The sequence below is a fragment of the Oreochromis niloticus genome, linkage group LG7, assembly GCF_001858045.2.
Source record: "Oreochromis niloticus isolate F11D_XX linkage group LG7, O_niloticus_UMD_NMBU, whole genome shotgun sequence".
NCBI classification, from domain to species: domain Eukaryota; kingdom Metazoa; phylum Chordata; class Actinopteri; order Cichliformes; family Cichlidae; genus Oreochromis; species Oreochromis niloticus.
This window is the reverse complement of record NC_031972.2, coordinates 9,684,204-9,703,472: the sequence shown is the minus strand read 5'-3', so window position 1 is coordinate 9,703,472 and position 19,269 is coordinate 9,684,204. Positions and strand designations below refer to the sequence as shown.

The 19,269-nt window shown below is 39.2% G+C and overlaps 1 protein-coding gene across 11 annotated transcripts in view; it reads right to left on the bottom strand.

Moving 5' to 3' along the window:
* The window catches only part of camk2b2 (calcium/calmodulin-dependent protein kinase (CaM kinase) II beta 2), an 82,042-nt gene that overhangs the window by 54,257 nt on the left and 8,516 nt on the right, over window positions 1-19,269 (bottom strand). For 10 of the 11 annotated variants that reach the window (XM_013265831.3, XM_013265834.3, XM_013265828.3 and 7 more), the window contains exons 2-5: window positions 13,244-13,338; window positions 11,791-11,850; window positions 9,215-9,269; window positions 8,578-8,643 (exon numbers count right to left, since the gene is read on the bottom strand). In XM_013265831.3, coding sequence (XP_013121285.1) covers window positions 8,578-8,643; window positions 9,215-9,269; window positions 11,791-11,850; window positions 13,244-13,338 — 276 coding nt within the window. The remainder of the gene's footprint in view (window positions 1-8,577; window positions 8,644-9,214; window positions 9,270-11,790; window positions 11,851-13,243; window positions 13,339-19,269) is intronic. The other variant, XM_025908712.1, reaches the window with a different exon arrangement.

The following is a 19,269-nucleotide window of genomic DNA, read 5'->3' as shown; positions in this document are numbered from 1 at the left end:
TTGGTCACCAGTGTACCTGGCTGCATAGATAACCCTCAAATGTATTTACCACACTTCACTCCCTTTGGTTGTTTCTTCAGTCATGGTGTCTTGGACCCAGGGGTCTTAGTTTTGTAGAATCTTTATGTTTTCTTTTGGGGATGTGATGTTATTTATGTTCTAGTCTTTATTATGTCTTTGTGGTTCTAGTCCACTGTTTCATTGTGAAGTCCATTCCCTTCTTTCTTCATTGTGTCCCAGTCTCCTCTGCTTCGTCTTCTGTGTAAACTCTATCTTGTCTGTGTTTTGTCTTCTGTCTGCATCAAGCAAATGTATCTTTGTCCAGGTCTCCGTGTCAGTCATGTCTCCGTGTATATCTCTTGTCCTTGTCCGTTCTCATGTCTTAATCTGGGTTGCTATATTTGTTTACCTGCATTTCTGTTCCTATTCTCTGTTGCTTCCTGTTTTATTTTGGTAGCCTGTGTCTCGTCTGCAGTATGTTCAGTTTTGCTCTCCTTGTCTCATTAGTCTGTGATTAGTGTCCGCTGTGTTCCCACCTGTGGTCTGTTCCCTCAGTATTCTCTGTGTGTTTATATTGTCTCAGTCTTCCCTTGCCCTTTGCCATGTTCTCCTTCTAGGCTGTGTTTATCTTGCTGTACGCTCCACGTTGTCCATGTTCCCTCATTTATGCCTAGTTCAAGAGTTCCTGTTTTCTGCCTGATCAGAATTATTTTGTATTATGTATTTTATTGTCTTTTGCTCAGCAATAAAGCTGTTTTGAGTTTTGCAGTGTTCTTTTGAAGTCCTGCATTTGGGTCCTAACCTACCTGTTGAGATCATTTTAATGGGATACCCACCCACTTTGACTCGTCAAGAATTACATTAGTGGTTCTTGCATCATTGCTAGTTTCTTCCTGTGAGGAAGATTAAAAATGCCAGTTTTGCAAGTCTTTAACCATGGCACAGACTAACAAAGAAAAATTAAAATGCAGACCTGATGATAGTGCTGGAGGAAAAAATATATAAGACTGTGACAGAGTGATTAGGATTCAACCTCGGTGGACCGACCTTCAGGCCACGGACCGGAGTCATTTGGTACCGGGCCGCGAGAGTTGAGCCTCGGGTGTGAAATTTATGGTTTTCAGGGTTTTTATCATTATTTTTTAATCATTTTTATCATTAACTCGGTTTCCCTGGGTCTTTTCCTGTTTGTTATGAATAAATCTTCCTTTTTTTTGGTACCGGTACTGGTTTTACTTTGTTGTATTTATCCACGACACCTTATATTTCACGTCCATGAAAATATTGTTGGACATAAGCCAGTCCGTGGCGCAAAAAAAGTTGGAGACCACTGATCCAGAGGACTCATTATCAGTTTTCTGTGGAATTATTTTACACACTGATTTGTGGTGGACAGAAATTCAAGTAACAACTACAGTATGTGAAAAGCTGACACATAAAACCAGATGAATCCATATGGTTGGACACCAGAAGAGGTTAAGTAACAGGAAATCTGTTTTTTGGTCATCTGGAGTGAGTGAGACATGAACAGGGTAGAGAAAGAAGGGAGGAACTGAGTGATTCTGTGTACAGATGGAGTACGGAGAGGAAACCGTCAGTGAGATACTGTTGGACAGAAATCAAGCCCTGCTAGTCACACACCCACACATGAACACACAGAGTGCCACACACACACAGATGCACACATAATTTATGCAAAGAGAGGGGAGATTGAAGGCAGCTGAAGGAAAGAACAGAGAATAACAAGGAAAATAAAGGTCAAAATTAGAGGAATAACTTTCCTTATAGTTTAACACAAATTCCTATCTTTTTTTAAATATCTTTTGATCTTCAGATCTCCTTTAATTGGTTGAGAGACTTTTCAAACTGGCAAAGCATTAGTAGAGCAATTGTTCATTAGAAGCAAGTTCATGTAGCCCCTTTCTGCTGGTGTGTGGATAGATCTTTCTACAACTTTCTAATATTACTCATTAAACAGAAATAAAGGCTGTGATCTAAATCTGTGATATTATATATTTTTTAAAATAAAAAGACAGAAAATGTCTTGATGCATCCTTAATCAGCCAGGTAAAGAAATCCAAGAAAGCCGATTATGTGCATCTGGATGATGCATTTCAACTGGAAGAAACATGTCATTACTCTGACAAGTGATTTGTTCAGTCTCAGCTGACTACATGTTTCCCCATATTTAGCACCACTGACTGTCTGTGAGTTCTGTTTCATTAAACATATTGTTTAACATACTGTTTAGTGATTAGAAAGTTCAGTATGTATAAGTGGCTTGTGGTTGTATGCAATTTCCATCCCGTCAAGTTGCAGTTATGGTACAGTTTATTGTGAAGTCGTTGATGAACTTTAATTGGAAAGCGTAGAGTAGTATCACCAATTTCATATCTGGTCAAACTGGTTACAATTTATCATTCTGTTTGTGACTTATTGTTTTCAATAATGGCACGCAAATTGTTCTTGTTGAACATTACAATGTCAATGAAGTTTTAAACTGGACCATTTGGATATATAATGACCTTTCTTTTTTCATCCTAACACACATTTGTGTGAAATTTGGTCACATTTAGTGTAATTCCAGAGTTAGGACCCAGAGCAGTTTTTTTGTCCTTGGAGCTTGAAGCTTTTTTTCAATTCAACTCAGTTTTTTTTATAGTGCCAAATCACAGCAATTACCTCAATGTGCTTTATGTTGTAAAACAACAAGTCTACAATAATAAAAAGAAAATCCCAAAAATCAGACAACCCTCTATTAGCAAGCACTTGGTGACAGTGGAATGGCAGAAACCTTCGGGAGGACCAGGCTCACAGACGGGTAGCTATCTGCCACAACTGTTTGGGCTTGATGGTGGGGAGACAGGGCAAAAGACATGCTGTGGACGAGAGCCTAAGATTAATAATAACTTTTCACTTCTAAAATTTAATTTAAGTTCAAGTCCAAGTGAATGTTTTCCCCAATTTGAAGAAATTCCCTCAAGGAATCTAAGTGATATCATGTTAATTAAACTCATCTGCTTTTGCTACCTCAAGTTCTTGCTACTCCACCTTTTCACACCTAGAAGAACCTTTTAACCCTCTTCTTGAGCTCAGTGACACTCTGTTATTAACTGACAAGAAAGTGTCCAGTCTGAAAATTGCACTCTGTGAGTCTGTATATAAAAAATTAAGAATGATTAAACACAGTTTGTGCTTTAGCCAAAACCAAATACTTAGACTAGCTGAATCAAATAACTTAAGAAATAAATCAAACCATTAACAGGTGAAATATTCATCATCACCGGGGACAATAAACAGCTTAAAGCACCAATACTCGATCTACAAGAGCATTCTATGAGATACAGTATAGTACTTTTTGGAATTCCTGAATCCTCCAGCCTATTTCACCACATCCTGACAAACAGTTAGGACTTCATGACAAGATCCCACCCTCACCAAAAACTTTGAGACCAATAATTTTAAAAGTTGAACATTACACTAACTGGTGAAAAAGCAGGGAAAAGAACTGAAAATAACACACTTTGGTGTTGCTGACCAATTCCCCCTGGAAATTAGAATAGAATAGAATAGAATAGAATTCAACTTTATTGTCATTGCACATGTCACAGGTACAGGGCAACGAAATGCAGTTTGCATCCATCCAGAAAGTGTTTTAGCCGTGATATAGATATATTACAATATATATTAGCAATAATATAGATATGTAAGTATATTACAGAAATGGGTCTATTATGGTATGTTATAATGTACACGGTATGAAGTATGTTATGATTCTGGAGCAATGCACTGTTCAACCACCTCAGTATAATCCAAGCAACTGTATGTTTTAAAACTAATTTAACTGAAGCAAAAAGCACAGCATTAAAGTTACCTCAATTCCTTAATTTCTACCATGCCAATTATAAGTTAAGACAAAGACGAATTATGATAAATAGAAGAATTCACTTTACTCACAATAATACAAAGACACATGAGGACATTTTGTTATTATCAACCTAACAATATAACAAGTACTGGAAGCAACTTGCTTAATATTGCTATTCTATATGACCCCAATAAAGATGATCCCTCATTTTTTCCCAGTTTCTTATCCCTACTTAACAACCTAATTAATTAATTAACCTAATAATTAGAGCATCTCAGTTATCATTAAAACAGTACAAAGACGATTTGGGCCTTAGCTAGTTATAGTTGGAGTTTATACCATCCAGATGAAGAATAATATACCTACTTCTCTTAAATACACGATTCATCCTTCAGAATAGATTTCTTTCTTATAAGCAAATTGCTCCACTAAGACATTCTTAATAGACAAATTAATTTTAAGTTACAAAAAACACTATAATCTACTACAAGATTGTTGTTAAATACATCTCTGCTGAAAGATCAAAAATGTACTGATTTCTTACAGAAGAAGTGGACATCCTTCAACAAAACAAATGACTCTATGAACACCTCTTAATCACTTGTTTGGGAAACAGGCCAACTAGTATTAAGAGGCATGATCATCCCATGCTAATTGTATAAAAGAAAAAAGAAAGACACCGAATGGGATCTCAAATTTCGAATAAAAAATGAAAGATTTTGAAAACGCTTTTGACACTTTATAAGCATATATATACATATGTATAAGATATAGAACTAAATGATCTAGTTAACAAAAACAGAAAGAAAACACACATGTACACCAACAATTTCTCTCAGTGACTTCAACTCAAAGTTCAGTGTATTAATAATTCAAGTGAAAACCTTGTAAAATCCCAAATCTAGTTAAACAAAACGCAGTTAAAGCAACAATTACAGTTACCTAGGACTTATCAGGCTTTTTTTTTTTTTTTTTTACAATTCTATAGATATAACTAATGTTTTCAGGATTTTTTTGTAATTATACACCTCAGATTATGATCTGAATACTGAATACATCATTAAATTGACACCCTTAAACCTCCCACAAGATCAAATTAACACACTATTAAAACCCTATCTCTCAAATAACTTTTTAATGCACTCAATCAAATGCCCAATAATAAAATTCCTGTAACTGAAGGTTTCTCCAGTCACTTTGAAAGACATTTTAGACAATTTTAACTCTATTATTTATAGGAATGATTTCAAAGAGTTCTCCATAGTATGAATACAACTTTGATGACATTACTCTTGAAGCAAAAGATCCTTGCCATCCAGCGAATTATCAACCACTATCTCTTATAAATATGGTTATTAAAATGATAAGCAAATCCCATAGCATTCTGACTAGATAAAATCATACAATTTCTTATTCATCTTGATCTGAAAGGTTTTATTAAAAGTAGATATTCATCCACTAATACCCACAAACTTTTCAATTCAATACAGCTTTCAAAAAACAATAAATCTAACACCATAATTTTATTATCAGACACAGAAAGCATTTGATAGAGTTAAGTGGAAATTACTGTTTCCAACACTTGAGCCTGAACCACTAGCAGCTACAATAAGACAAAATGGTAAAAGTATCCAAACAATCACTACTCATCACGTCTCTTCTTAACCTAGCTTCCACAACTTTTTCCCATAGCTGCATGGTGAGGCAAATCAACTCTGCCCCTCTGTACTTACTACAGTATTGCAAATTACTGTTGTTCTGGAAAACTAGAGCCAGTATACTTTATTACCATTCCTCAGTCATCCTCTCATTCTTTAAAACTGTGTTAAAAAAAACTGGCCAAACAGTCCACTGTACTCTTCTATATACATCTCCATAACTCAACAGGTTTATCATCTTTCATTTTCTCAACACACTCTCTTCTCTTGTTAGCACATTTCCATTTCTCTCATTAATCACCTTAACCCTCTGCACATCACTTGCAACTAAATCTTTCTACCTAGCCAATCAGCAAAAGTAATTTTATCTTTCTTTTGTGTCTATCTCACATACAACAATTAACTAAAAGCCTTTTCCTTTGCAGGCTCTTTCTTTGATGTACCCCAGCCTCCCAGTACTCCTGTTTACTTTCTTCATCTCCCTGACTTACTTTTTACTCTTTGCTATCCTCTGCCTTTGAATACTTTCCTGAACTTCCTGTACTTCCTTATTCCACCACCAAGTGTCCTTGTCCTCTTTAGTTTGTCAAAAGGCTAAACCAAATGCCTCAGTACTACCTGGTAACTCTCTCTTACCACTCAGAGCCGTTCTCAACTCTTCCCTGAACTCTGAGCAACATTCTGCTTTCTCCAACTTCCACCATTTAATCCTTGCCTCTGCCTTCACTCACTTCCTCTTCTTACTCTCCAAAGCCATCCTACTGATTACTGAAAGCCCTCCTGTTAAATTCTACCCTGCCACCACCTTGCAGTTTCCGATCTCTTTCAGTTTGCACTTTCTGTGTAAGATGTATACCTGTGTCTACCTGTGTGCACCTTGCTCCAGCCTTATAGGCCACCCTACATTCCTCCATCTGCTTAAAGTTTACCACAGCCATTGCCATTTCACCAAATTTACTCCTGTCTGTCCTTCATTTCTGTTCTATATCAAGCACCTCCTCATCACACTCTCTACCATTTCCAACTTACTCTTAAATTCTCTTTTGTTTTCTAGCTGACATCAAATTTTCATGCAACAATATACAACACCATGCCTTTGATTTCTCCCTCCCTCCCTTTACCAGTCATATTCCTGAAATATAATATCCCTACTTTCCACACTCCTGCCTTTCCTTCTCTCTCATGTCCCTCTAACTTTCCATCCCCCTTTCCTCTTCTTTTGTCTGTGACCAACGGCAGCACCACCACCCTGTTGCCAACAGTACCAGAGGTGGTTGTTGTTGTTAACCCAATCCGATATTGAAATCTCCTTCTTTAAGAGCTGCATGTTTAATTTGGCCACCATTTTCTGCTGGATGGCTTTTCCAATGCAACCCTCCTCATTTATCTGGGCTTGAGACTGCCACTAGGAGTAAACTGGCCTGTGCCCCATTATAGGATGTTGCCCCTGTACTTCTATTCAATTTTCAATTCTGTTTATTTCTACAGCGCCAAATCACAACAATAGTCACCTCAATGTGCTGTGGTGGAAATTTTTAAGAATCTAGACTCTGTATTTTGCTATTCTGTTCATATGCCTAGAAGGAAAAGCTCCATAGTGTTATGTTTTGTCTTTATACAATCCTCCATTTTAGCATGTACTCATCTGTACAAGTTATCCTTTATATGGAATGTTCTGATTGTATACTGTGACCTTAGTGGGTAGACAACTTGTTCCTATAAAGGATTCTATACTTGCAAGTATTGTTTGTTAAATACAATGGAGAGTATTGTTGTACTCTGTATTTGACCCCCTTTGCAAAGATTTCCATAATAGAACTTAAAGGTAAGGTAACTCTAAAGATACAGTCACCTTTCTCACTCACTATGTGTTAATAGACTTCTCTACATTGACTCATTCTTGTTATTAATCCCTGCCTCTCTTTCACAGCATGTCTTTTGTCCTGTCTTCAATTCTCTCACCCAGATGGCAGATGGCCACCCCTCCCTGCTGGAGGTTTCTTCCTGTTAAAAGGGGTTTTTTCCTTCCCATTGTCGCCAAAGTGCTTGCTCATAGGGGATCATATCATTGTTGGGTTCTTCCCTGTATTATTGTAGGGTCTACTTTACCATATAAAGCACCTTGAAGTGACTGTTGTTGTGATTTGGCACTGTTTAAATATAAAATAAATTGACAATAAGGTATGGTAATTTATTTTCTGACAGCATAAACATCATGATTGGATTGATGATTATATTTTGTACTTTATTACTTTAACTAAATTACAATTTGAGGAATTACCACAGATAAAACATTTATATGATGCTTTTGGCAACATAATACAAAACTCCAGTTTTACTGTTGCTGCATAGACACAAAACAAACCCTGCTTCACTTGAAAACTTGATGGCTCTCACACTATAGTTGACTAATACTTCATATTTTATGTTGGAAGTATAACAGTCCAAACCGAATGTGAAAAAGATCACTCATTGTCCTGAATTGGATAACAGGTGGTGAATAAGATGAATAAGCCAGAGTTAGGACGAGGATTGAGGGATAAAGCTGTTTATGGAAAATAATAAATAGCTTAAAAAAAATCAGTTTACTGCATCTCTCATTCTACCTCTTCCCATCCTCCCTTTAACATTTCTGTCCCCTTCTTCTCTTCTCTCTCACGCCTTCACAAACCGCCTCCACAGTCAAATTGATTTAAGTCTACCTCCTAAGGGGGTTATGGCATGGGCATGTGTGCATTTTGTACAGTTTTCTTGTATGTTTCAATCTATCTGTAAATTTGGACTCTGGAGAAAGCTCCTCGCCCTCAATTTGCAATTCACTGCACAGAAAATTGCGCAGAGGTATAATCCGTCAGAGCCACAGCCTGTTCTGCCAAAAAAAAAAAGAAAAAGAAAAAACAATGTGTCAAAATTATCTGCGTGCTAATGAGAGGAACACAACTCTCCAAGTTGCTGCTGGAGGACTGCAGAGGCTGGAGGACTGACATAGGCAGAGGATGAAGAAAAGATGAAGAAAAAGGGGGTCAAAGATAATATTCACCAGGGGTTTACCTTGCATCAGCTTCACTGTAGTACTCTCGAGCCACAATATCCTCAAACAGCTCCCCTCCTGTCACTCTGAGAAATAGAAAGATGGAGGTAAAAATGGCAAATTATATAAATTTTTATTCTTTACTCAGACAGCACAAATGTATATACACACACACACACACACACACACACACACACACACACACACACACACACAGGAGGGGGATGTCCTCATTAGGGGGAAACCCCGGTTGCAGGATTCACTCTGACTGTGTTGCCATGGAGACTGGCTCCAGTGCGGGGGAGTGTAGATCTATCTGTGTGTGCACTAAAGTGGGAGCCGCAAGAAAGGGGGTGGGGGTGCTGTTATGTAATGGGGGAACTGCCTTGGAACCAAGAAGGGGGATGGAGACAGAAGAGAAAAAAGAAGAAGAGAAGAGGGAATGAAGAGATGCAGGTATAAAGAAAGAAATCATGTAAAGCTGTGGCATCACTGAGAAGACAGATGTCATAAGGACTGAAGGAAGGGAGCGGAAAATGAAGCACCATTGGAGAGGAAAGAGGAGGCAGAGGACAAGGGAGGGGAGAAGGGGGAAAAAAGAAGTAGAGGATGGAAGGAGAGAAACAGGAGAAGTAAAAAAGAAAGGAAGCAACTCACAGGTCAAAGAGGAGATAGTGGAAGCCTTCCTCAGAGATACTGTCATGAAGACGAACTGCAAGAGGGATATCAGACTAATTAGGACATTTTTATTATACAGGCTGCTATAAAGCACATTTATTAAGGCCTTTCGACACTATTATAAACCAAATGAACCCATATATTTAAGACATACTGGTAAGAACAAACAATAGATATTGCTTTAGCTTTTTATATTTCTATTTTTTTTAACTGATGAATATTTTTCCACAAGAACTGATATTTCATATTGCTAAACAGCTGATCAGCTGATCAGTCAACACTAGTGCTACTCTGGGTAGCAATGGACATTGCTTATTCACTGATATGAATTAGGCTGTTAATTTAGGCCAATATAAAATGAGAAGCAGATTTAGAGTGTCTTTTGGAGTATTATAGGTTTATCTTTCAAATAATGTATCATTTCTCTTGCATAGTGTTAGAGCCATATGGCAGCATCTTGTCCATCACAAGGCAACCACACCCTAAAGCACACCCTGCTTTATTTTTTATTTTCTATCACAATTAATGTCTGTATAGCCAGTGTACAGAAATGAGATCCCAACCAGACGTTTGTGTAAGTTACATTTTAAATATAAACAGTTAAACATTGGGGTCTTTCATGCATTCATTATTGACAATTTCTCCATGAAGCAATTCACTAAACCCTGTTTCATTTATGTCCCATTTATGATGACTTATCAACTCTTAAGCTGACAGATTTAAAAGTGAAATTTTTAGTGTTTAAATAGTCTAAATAAAAATCTGAAATATATTAAAAAGAGTTGAAATATTTTTAGTTCACCTCTATCAAAGGATTAGTTTAATATAACTTAATGAGTTAAAAATGCCCCATTTTATGTCAGCATCCCCCTGTATGGTTTGTTTCTTTAATTTTTAGAAACATACATAGCATTACTGTTTGTCTTGCAAAACTTCAGTGCAAAGACTTTGAAGTTCACGTTGCACGTCTTTCTTTGTGCATTGTTAAGAGGATCATTGTGCACTCTTCTGATTTTTCTGATGATAGTCATCAACCCCACAACTCACTTCACTCAGGGTCACAGATTTTAAACAATAAACATTAAAAAAGAACAACTTAGTATGACTGTATACATAATTCAATAGTTTAGCTAACTCAGTAAGCTTGCTAATGCAAAGGGCTTAAAACATTAACACATTCTGATTAAGCCTCATCACGCCCACTAACATGATGTTGTCAGATACATATACAAAATAGCTGTACAATAGAAATAAGAAAAGTAAAACTAAATTCATAAGTATTGCTCAGTTCCAATAAAGCTTATGCGTAAATTCAGTAAGGAAGATCTGTAATCTCTCATCTCTTTTCCCCACACTGTTAAACTCAATTCTGATATCATTACTCTGTCCAATAATATTCTTGCCTGCTATCTACAAACCACTTACGCTCAATTCTGTGCATTTTAAATTTCTGTACTCTTCTGTCTTTGTATTATTCAGACTCTCACTCTTGCCCAATTATCTTCTCGCCCGCCTTCTTTGAGCCAATCAGCCTCCGCTTTGCATGATTTGAATCTGTGCTCTTGGTCTATCCCCCTTTCAGACTTTCGTTCGTGCAACCCACCTCCTCCCCAACTCCACCTCAGACACCTTAGCCAGAGTTCTCCCAAAAGGTTGATTCTGTTCATCTGGATGTTGTGTTTTCAATGGGAGAAATGTTTCGTCACTCATCCAAGTGACTTCTTCAGTCTCAGCTGGCTGCAGGTTTCCCCAACCTTAAGTTCTCATTAGAATCTGCATATTAATAATCAAGGAACTGACCTCACAGCCAATTGTTCATTCACTGGGGTGGTTTCCGTTATTGTGCAATGTACTGTTTACAAGGCTGGGGAAACCTGCAGCCAGCTGAGACTGAAGAAGTCACTTGGATGAGTGACAAAACATTTCTCCCATTGAAAACGCTACGTCTAGAGAAACAGAATCAACCTTTTGGGATTTACTTACCTGGATGACTGAGCATGCCTCTGTCTTCATCTTCACCACCACCAGAATCTAGACTCTGAGGGGTCCTGTCCTAAACCCTATCACCACTGCGATTCCGTTCTGCCATGATGGGTCATCGTAGTCTAATCGCCAAATACATTCACTTCTCAATAAATCATGTTCAATTTTTCCAAGTGATCTCTCCTTATTGAACTTACAAATAAGCTGTAATATATAATTCATATTATCATTTACCATTTTAAAGAAAAGTGTCAAGTCCTTAAATATCAAAAGCTAGAATCAGCAAATATTTCCTTATGTTAGCTTCTTTGCACTGCAGGTGAGAATGAAAATATCTATCCTCTTAGAAATTGAGTTTTACAGTTGCCTTCTGGGACTATTTATATTACATTACTTAGCCTGTGCAAGTGCAGGATATTGTCCCATTGTGTTACTAATGTCACAGCCTTTTTGCCTTTTCTACCAGTTTAGCAGCATCTCTGTGGGATTGGTTGTTTGGATTGATGCATCTTGTTTGTTCATATCTTTATCTTTAAAAATGTAATAAACAGAAATCTGACAAAAAGTCTCACCAATGTTGGGATGCTTTAGCAATCTACAGATCCTGGCTTCCCGCTCCAGTTTCTGATGGTCTACAAGGAAGTAATGCTATGTTAGTTTGAGACAAAACAAGCAAAGGAAGAAAACGTCACTGTGGTCTAAATGAATGGCAAGGAGATGAAACAGGAGAAAAAGGGGGATGATATGACAGTAAATGAAACAAGAAAAAAAAAGTAAATAAAACCCATTGAGAAATGAAGAACAGGGAACAGAATGGGGTGAGAAAACAAGAAAGTAAGCAAACAAGAAAGAAAAGGAGGGGAAAAAATGAGAAGAGAGGAAACATGGAATGAAAAAAAATGAGAAAACGGGGAGAAAATAGGAAAGGAGAGGACAAAAAACAAGGCAGAAAAAGAAAACAATATCAAAAACAACAGGAGAGGATGTGATATGATGAGAAAAAGCAAGAAGTAAATCAAGAGAAGTGAAAGAAGGGGAAACAAGAGAGAAAAGTCGAGTTAAACAATTAGAGAAGTGAAGAAAACATCAGGGCAAAGGAGAGGAAAAAACAGGGACAGAAAAGACAAGATACAAGGGAGGAAAGAAGAGAGGAAAAAGGGAAAGGAAGAGGAATGGTGAACAGAGAAGTAGACAGAAAAGAAGGAAGAACCAGCAGCAAAAGCAGAAAAACAACATCAGAGGAAAGAGAATAAAGGAGAAACATATCAGGAATGATACTGCAGACAAAGAAAGAATAGAAAATAGAAATAGGTAGACAAGAAAAAAAACAAGACAGGCATAACAAAGGATAAAATAGAAGGAAAAAAACAGGTAAGGAAATGACCAAAAGGTGAAAAAAGTAACCAAGGAAAGTAGAGAAGGAAACAAGAAGAGCTTTGGTTCAACTGAATGTTTTGCTTGGAGGTTAGTGTAAGAGATCCAACTGAGTATCATCTGTATCAGTTCTGCACACAGAGGAACAAACAATTCCAGCGGAAACATTCCTGAACCTGAGACAGATTTGGCTGTATTTTTAACAAAGGTTGTGTGAGGCTGACACTCCCACAGTCCCACCTATGAACTAATTTCTGCACAGCAATAACACCACTGTATTTTTTAGCTGCTTTCAGAGGTGTTTTGTATTGTCGTTCCTTTATTTGTCAGTGTTATATTGGGAAAAGTAAAAAAAAACATAATGCTGCTGTCTCCTAGTTGGACTCTCCTTGTAAGTATTTTTTGGGGAAATGCTTGATTTTCAAAGCACAGATTAGTTCTCGTGCTGTGGATTATGACTGAGCCTATCATCTGCCTCTCTCCGAGAAACAGACGTGAAGGCTTCACACTCTGGAATCAAACAAGCGCTAAAATATGCTAATGTGAGCCTTTCAAATCTAGGACATACACATGACGATGAAATGATGCCTCTGCTTCTCCAAATTCCTGAAAATGCACAGAGTATTTAATAGCTTTGTTTTTCACTCTCACCTCTGGCCGAGAGCTTTTTGGTATTGATGATTTTGGCTGCATACTCTTGGCCTGTACAAAGTTTGACACAGCGACGCACCACTGAAAAGGCCCCCCTGGGGAAAAAAAAAAAAGACAGGAGACAGGGGGGTGAGAGGCTGCTGCATAAGCTTGGTCAGCATCAATAGGGACATCGGAGCTGTCCAGCTGACCTCACTGTCATTCTGGACTCTTTTCTGTCTAATCTAATACAGAGTATCATTCAAAGGTTTTAGGTACTGAAGCAGAACGGTAGAAAATCAATCACAGTTGTGTTAAGCTGATGCCATGTCTTTGTACTGCATGAGGAAACCAGGAGAAAACCCATGCAGACACAGGAAGAACGTGCAAACTTACAGAAAGGCCTCAGGTGATAGACTTGAACCCTGGCCCTTCTTGCTGTTAGGCAAGCATACAAACCACCCATCATTTTCTAAGGTGCTTAACCTAACCCGACATAACCATGTATCTCAGTGAGCACCAACTATTACCTAACCTATTCCTAAATTCAACCACAGCCACATAAAAGCATTATTTAAGAAATAAACATTATGTCCAAGAGAAACAGTGCAAAGATGCCTTTTCCTGCAGTAGTACCTCACTTGTAATTACTAATTTGAATTTAATGTCAGATTAGTTTATGCACTTTTTTAATCCAAGAAATGTATCTATTAGATTGATTGTATAACTAGTTTCACTCTAACTCTATACAGTGTAGCCTTTGTTGCAGCTCTATTTGTTTATCTTTTCCAAAAACAATGTATGTTGAGAAGAGAATAAATTAAAATCACAAGCCTAAATTTTCTTTAGGTCTCATATTTTGATCACATTCGGTTGGGTGTCCTGGTCAATGGTCAACCACAAATCATTAAAAACATCACTATCTCCTCACACAGGGAGTATAGTATATTTCATGTTTTCTCTTAACTACAGTGGCTTGCAAAAGTATTCGGCCCCCTTGAACTTTCCCACATTTTGTCACATTACAGCCACAAACATGAATAAATTTTATTGGAATTCCACGTGAAAGACCAATACAAAGTGGTGTACATGTGAGAAGTGGAACGAAAATCAAACATGATTCCAAACACTTTTTACAAATAAATAACTGCAAAGTGGGGTGTGCGTAATTATTCAGCCCCCTTTGGTCTGAGTGCAGTCAGTTGCCCATAGACATTGCCTGATGAGTGCTAATGACTAAATAGAGTGCACCTGTGTGTAATCTAATGTCAGTACAAATACAGCTGCTCTGTGACGGCCTCAGAGGTTGTCTAAGAGAATATTGGGAGCAGCAACACCATGAAGTCCAAAGAACACACCAGACAGGTCAGGGATAAAGTTATTGAGAAATTTAAAGCAGGCTTAGGCTACAAAAAGATTTCCCAAGTCTTGAACATCCCACGGAGCACTGTTCAAGCGATCATTCAGAAATGGAAGGAGTATAGCACAACTGTAAACCTGCCAAGACAAGGTCGTCCACCTAAACTCACAGGCCGAACAAGGAGAGCGCTGATCAGAAATGCAGCCAAGAGGCCCATGGTGACTCTGACGAGCTGCAGAGATCTACAGCTCAGGTGGGGGAATCTGTCCATAGGACAACTATTAGTTGTGCACTGCACAAAGTTGGCCTTTATGGAAGAGTGGCAAGAAGAAAGCCATTGTTAACAGAAAACCATAAGAAGTCCCGTTTGCAGTTTGCCACAAGCCATTTGGGGGACACAGCAAACATGTGGAAGAAGGTGCTCTGGTCAGATGAGACCAAAATGGAACTTTTTGCCCAAAATGCAAAACGCTATGTGTGGCAGAAAACTAACACTGCACACCACTCTGAACACACCATCCCCACTGTCAAATATGGTGGTGGCAGCATCATGCTCTGGGGGTGCTTCTCTTCAGCAGGGACAGGGAAGCTGGTCAGAGTTGATGGGAAGATGGATGGAGCCAAATACAGGGCAATGTTGGAAGAAAACCTCTTGGAGTCTGCAAAAGACTTGAGACTGGGGCGGAGGTTCACCTTCCAGCAGGACAACGACCCTAAACATAAAGCCAGGGCAACAATGGAATGATTTAAAACAAAACATATCCATGTGTTAGAATGGCCCAGTCAAAGTCCAGATCTAAATCCAATGTCTGTGAAGGTTCTCAGTCATCCAGGTCATCGTAGTCAAAGGAGTTTGCAAAGAAAGGCGTCTGGACTTCTTTAAGTTGCTTGAAGACATTTCACCTCTCATCCGAGAAGCTTCTTCAGTTCTAAGGTCAAATGGCCGAGAGTCCCAGATTTAAACCCAGTGGGAGTATCCCCCCAATGAGGGACAAAGGACCCCCTGGTGATCCCCTAATCACATGCGCCAAGGTGTGAAAGCGGGTGTGGGACCTAATCAGCCAGGGTTTCGGGTGAGCCCATTGTGAAACCTGGCCCCACCTTGTCATGTGAATTCCTGAGGTCAGATGGCCCAGGATGTGAGTGGGCGTTAAGGCGTCTGGGGAGGGAACTCAAAACTGGATTATAGATGGCAGACAGTTGGTGTCGTAAACCACCGCCTCTGTTCAAAGATGGTCGCTCACAGTGGACATAGATGGCCTCTTTCACTCTTCTTTCAAACCATCTGTCCTCTCTGTCCAATATGTGAACATTGGCATCCTCAAAAGAGTGACCTTTATCCTTAAGATGCAGATGGACTGCTGAGTCTTGTCCTGTGGAGGTAGCTCTTCTATGTTGTGTCATACGCTTGTGAAGTGGCTGTTTGGTCTCTCAAATGTAGAGGTCTGGGCATTCCTCGCTGCACTGTACCGCATACACCACGTTGTTCAGTCTGTGTTTTGGAGTTTTGTCTTTCGGGTGAACCAGTTTGTGTCTGAGTGTGTTGCTGGGTCTGAAGTACACTGGGATGTCGTGCTTGGAGAAAACTCTCCTGAGTTTCTCTGATACACCAGCTACATAGGGGATGACAATGTTGTTGCGTCTGTCTTTCTTATCCTCCCTCGCTGGTGTCTGATCTTCTTTTCTGTGCCTCTTTGCTGACTTTATGAACGCCCAGTTGGGATAACCGCATGTTTTCAGTGCTTCCTTTACATGTGTGTGTTCCTTCTTTTTCGATTCAGGCATGGAGGGAACATGTTCTGCCCGGTGGTGTAGGGTCCTAATTACTCCAAGTTTGTGTTCCAGAGGGTGATGGGAGTCAAAGAGGAGGTACTGGTCCGTGTGTGTGGGCTTCCGGTAAACTTCAATGTTGAGGTTGCCATTCTCTTCAATGTGCACGGCGCAGTCCAGGAAAGGCAAACAGTTATCCTTTGTGTCTTCCCTGGTGAACTTGATGTTTTTATCCACAGCATTAATGTGCGCAGTGAAGGATTCCACTTCTTGTGTCTTGATTTTGACCCAGGTGTCGTCTACATATCTGTACCAGTGGCTGGGTACTCCTCCTTTGAAAGAGCCAAGAGCCTTTCTTTCCACTTCCTCCATGTAAAGGTTGGCTACAATAGGTGACACAGGGGAGCCCATGGCACAGCCATGTTTTTGTCTGTAGAAGCCTTCGTTGTATTTGAAGTATGTTGTGGTAAGGCAGAGGTCTAACAGTGTGCAAATCTGATCGGGTGTGAAGTTGGTCCTGTCTTCCAAGGAGCTGTCTTCTTGTAGTCGTTTTCTGACAGTCTCCACTGCTTCCGTGGTGGGTATGCAAGTGAAGAGAGAGACTACATCAAAGGACACCATGGTTTCATCTGGATCCAGGGTAAGTTTCTGGACCTTGTCGGTGAAGTCGGTGGAGTTCTTGATGTGGTGTGGGGTGTTCCCCACGAGAGGTGCAAGGATGGTAGCAAGGTGTTTCGCAATGTTATAAGTGGCTGAGTTTATGCTACTGACTATGGGTCTGAGTGGGACCCCTTCCTTGTGGATCTTAGGAAGTCCATAAATGCAGGGTATGGCATCCCCTGGATAAAGGCGGTGATATTTGAGGCGGTCAATGATTTTGTCCTTTTCAAGGTCTTGAAGGCAAGCTATAACTTTCTTTTTGTAGCTGCTTGTGGGGTCTCGTTTTAAAGCTTCGTAGGTGTTGTTGTCACTGAGGAGAGTAGTGATCTTTGTGTGGTAATCTGTTGTGTTTAGGACCACGGTGCACCTTCCCTTATCCGCTGGTAATATAGTGATGTTGTGGTCTTTGCTCAGGGAAGCGACGGCCTTCTTTTCTTGTAATGTGAGGTTAGACGGAGGGACTTTGGCACTGGAGAGGGTGGCTGAGACTTTCATCCTGATTTGCTCTGCTTCTGTCTGTGATAATTTATTAATCCGTATGGCGGTTTCTGTGGCTGTGATGAGGTCCACTAAGGGCAACTGTTGCGGAGAAATGGCGAAATTGAGTCCTTTGGCTAAAACCCTCTTTTCAGGTTCAGTGAGATCCAATCGAGAATCTGTGGCAAGATCTGAAAACTGCTGTTCACAAACGCTGTCCATCTAATCTGACTGAGCTGGAGCTGTTGTGCAAAGAAGAATGGGCAAGGATATCAGTCTCTAGATGTCCAAAGCTGGTAGAGACATACCCTAAAAGACTGGCAGCTGTAATTGCAGCAAAAGGTGGTTCTACAAAGTATTGACTCAGGGGGCTGAATAATTACGTACACCCCACTTTTCAGTTATTTATTTGTAAAAAAATGTTTGGAATCATGTATAATTTTCATTCCACTTCTCACGTGTACACCACTTTGTATTGGTCTGTCACGTGGAATTCCAATAAAATTTATTCATGTTTGTGGCTGTAATGCGACAAAATGTGGAAAAGTTCAAGGGGGCCGAATACTTTTGCAAGCCACTGTATACTAGATTAGTTCCTCTCTTACCCAATCAAGTGCTTCAAATTTATATTACTTAGATTTTTCTGTAATTACCAGGTAATGGATCTGACTGCGGAACCAAGGGACACGGTACTATTATTTAGTATCTACTGTGGATAACAACATAGGCCCTCTCTGAAGTATACTTTCCTTTATTGCTTTATTTGCTAAACAGGAGCATAAATTACAATATGAGCACAGTGCTGTAAAAAAAATTTTAACTTATAGTGACTGACACAATAAACTGATCAGGTAAGTGTTTAGTGAGGGCCTAAATATAGTAAGCAGTTTTCTTATAGACTTCTATACAACATAGGTTCTTTTTGCAAACAGAGCAGCCTCTTTCCCTGCTGGCCATTGGAAACAATGGAAATTTATGACATTTTCACACCGGCTTCACTTTTCAGACCCAGAAGACATGTCCGTTTTTTATACTTTACACCTTCTATCATCAGATCACATAAAATCCAGTGTGGAAATTAAGCCTAGGCTTAGGATAGCCTGGCTGATTAAGGCAAGTTCTAATATGGTCTACTACAATGACACTGGCATGAAATATCATTATGTTCAGGATTGATAGGCTACTTTTTCAGTGTTGGTGCTACTCCAGCACCAACACTCAAAAAGTGTTCTTCTTCTTCTTCTGGCTACTCCCTTTACTGGTCAGCACAACAGATCATTTGCCGCCATCATCCACTCATCCTTGCATTCTCTTCTGTTACACCTACCTTCTGGATGTCTTCCACATTCATAATTCTCTTTGGTCCTCTTCATTCCATCTACATTCACTATCTCTACGTCTTCATCTTCACTGTTACACCTGTCACCTGTATTCCTTTTTGATTCTATTGACTTTGATTCCTCTTCTTTCCAGTGCATATCTCCACCTCTCCATGCTCTTTTCCACCTACATATTCCAAAGATCATTCATTGTCACCTCTCTCTTCTTAACCTAGCCTCAACAACTCTTAAAAAGTAAGGATAGATAGATCGATAGATCGATAGATCGGGCCTATGATCAAAATCATCAGCAGAATACTTTATTAATCCCTAAGGAAATAATGTATAATGAAGGCAAATGTACTTCTCATTGTTTTTGAAGTTTTACCCTCTCATAAGTCAACCCTTTGTTTTTAAAGATTGTATTAGCTATTCTTATTTCTGTTAATGATAAGAGACAA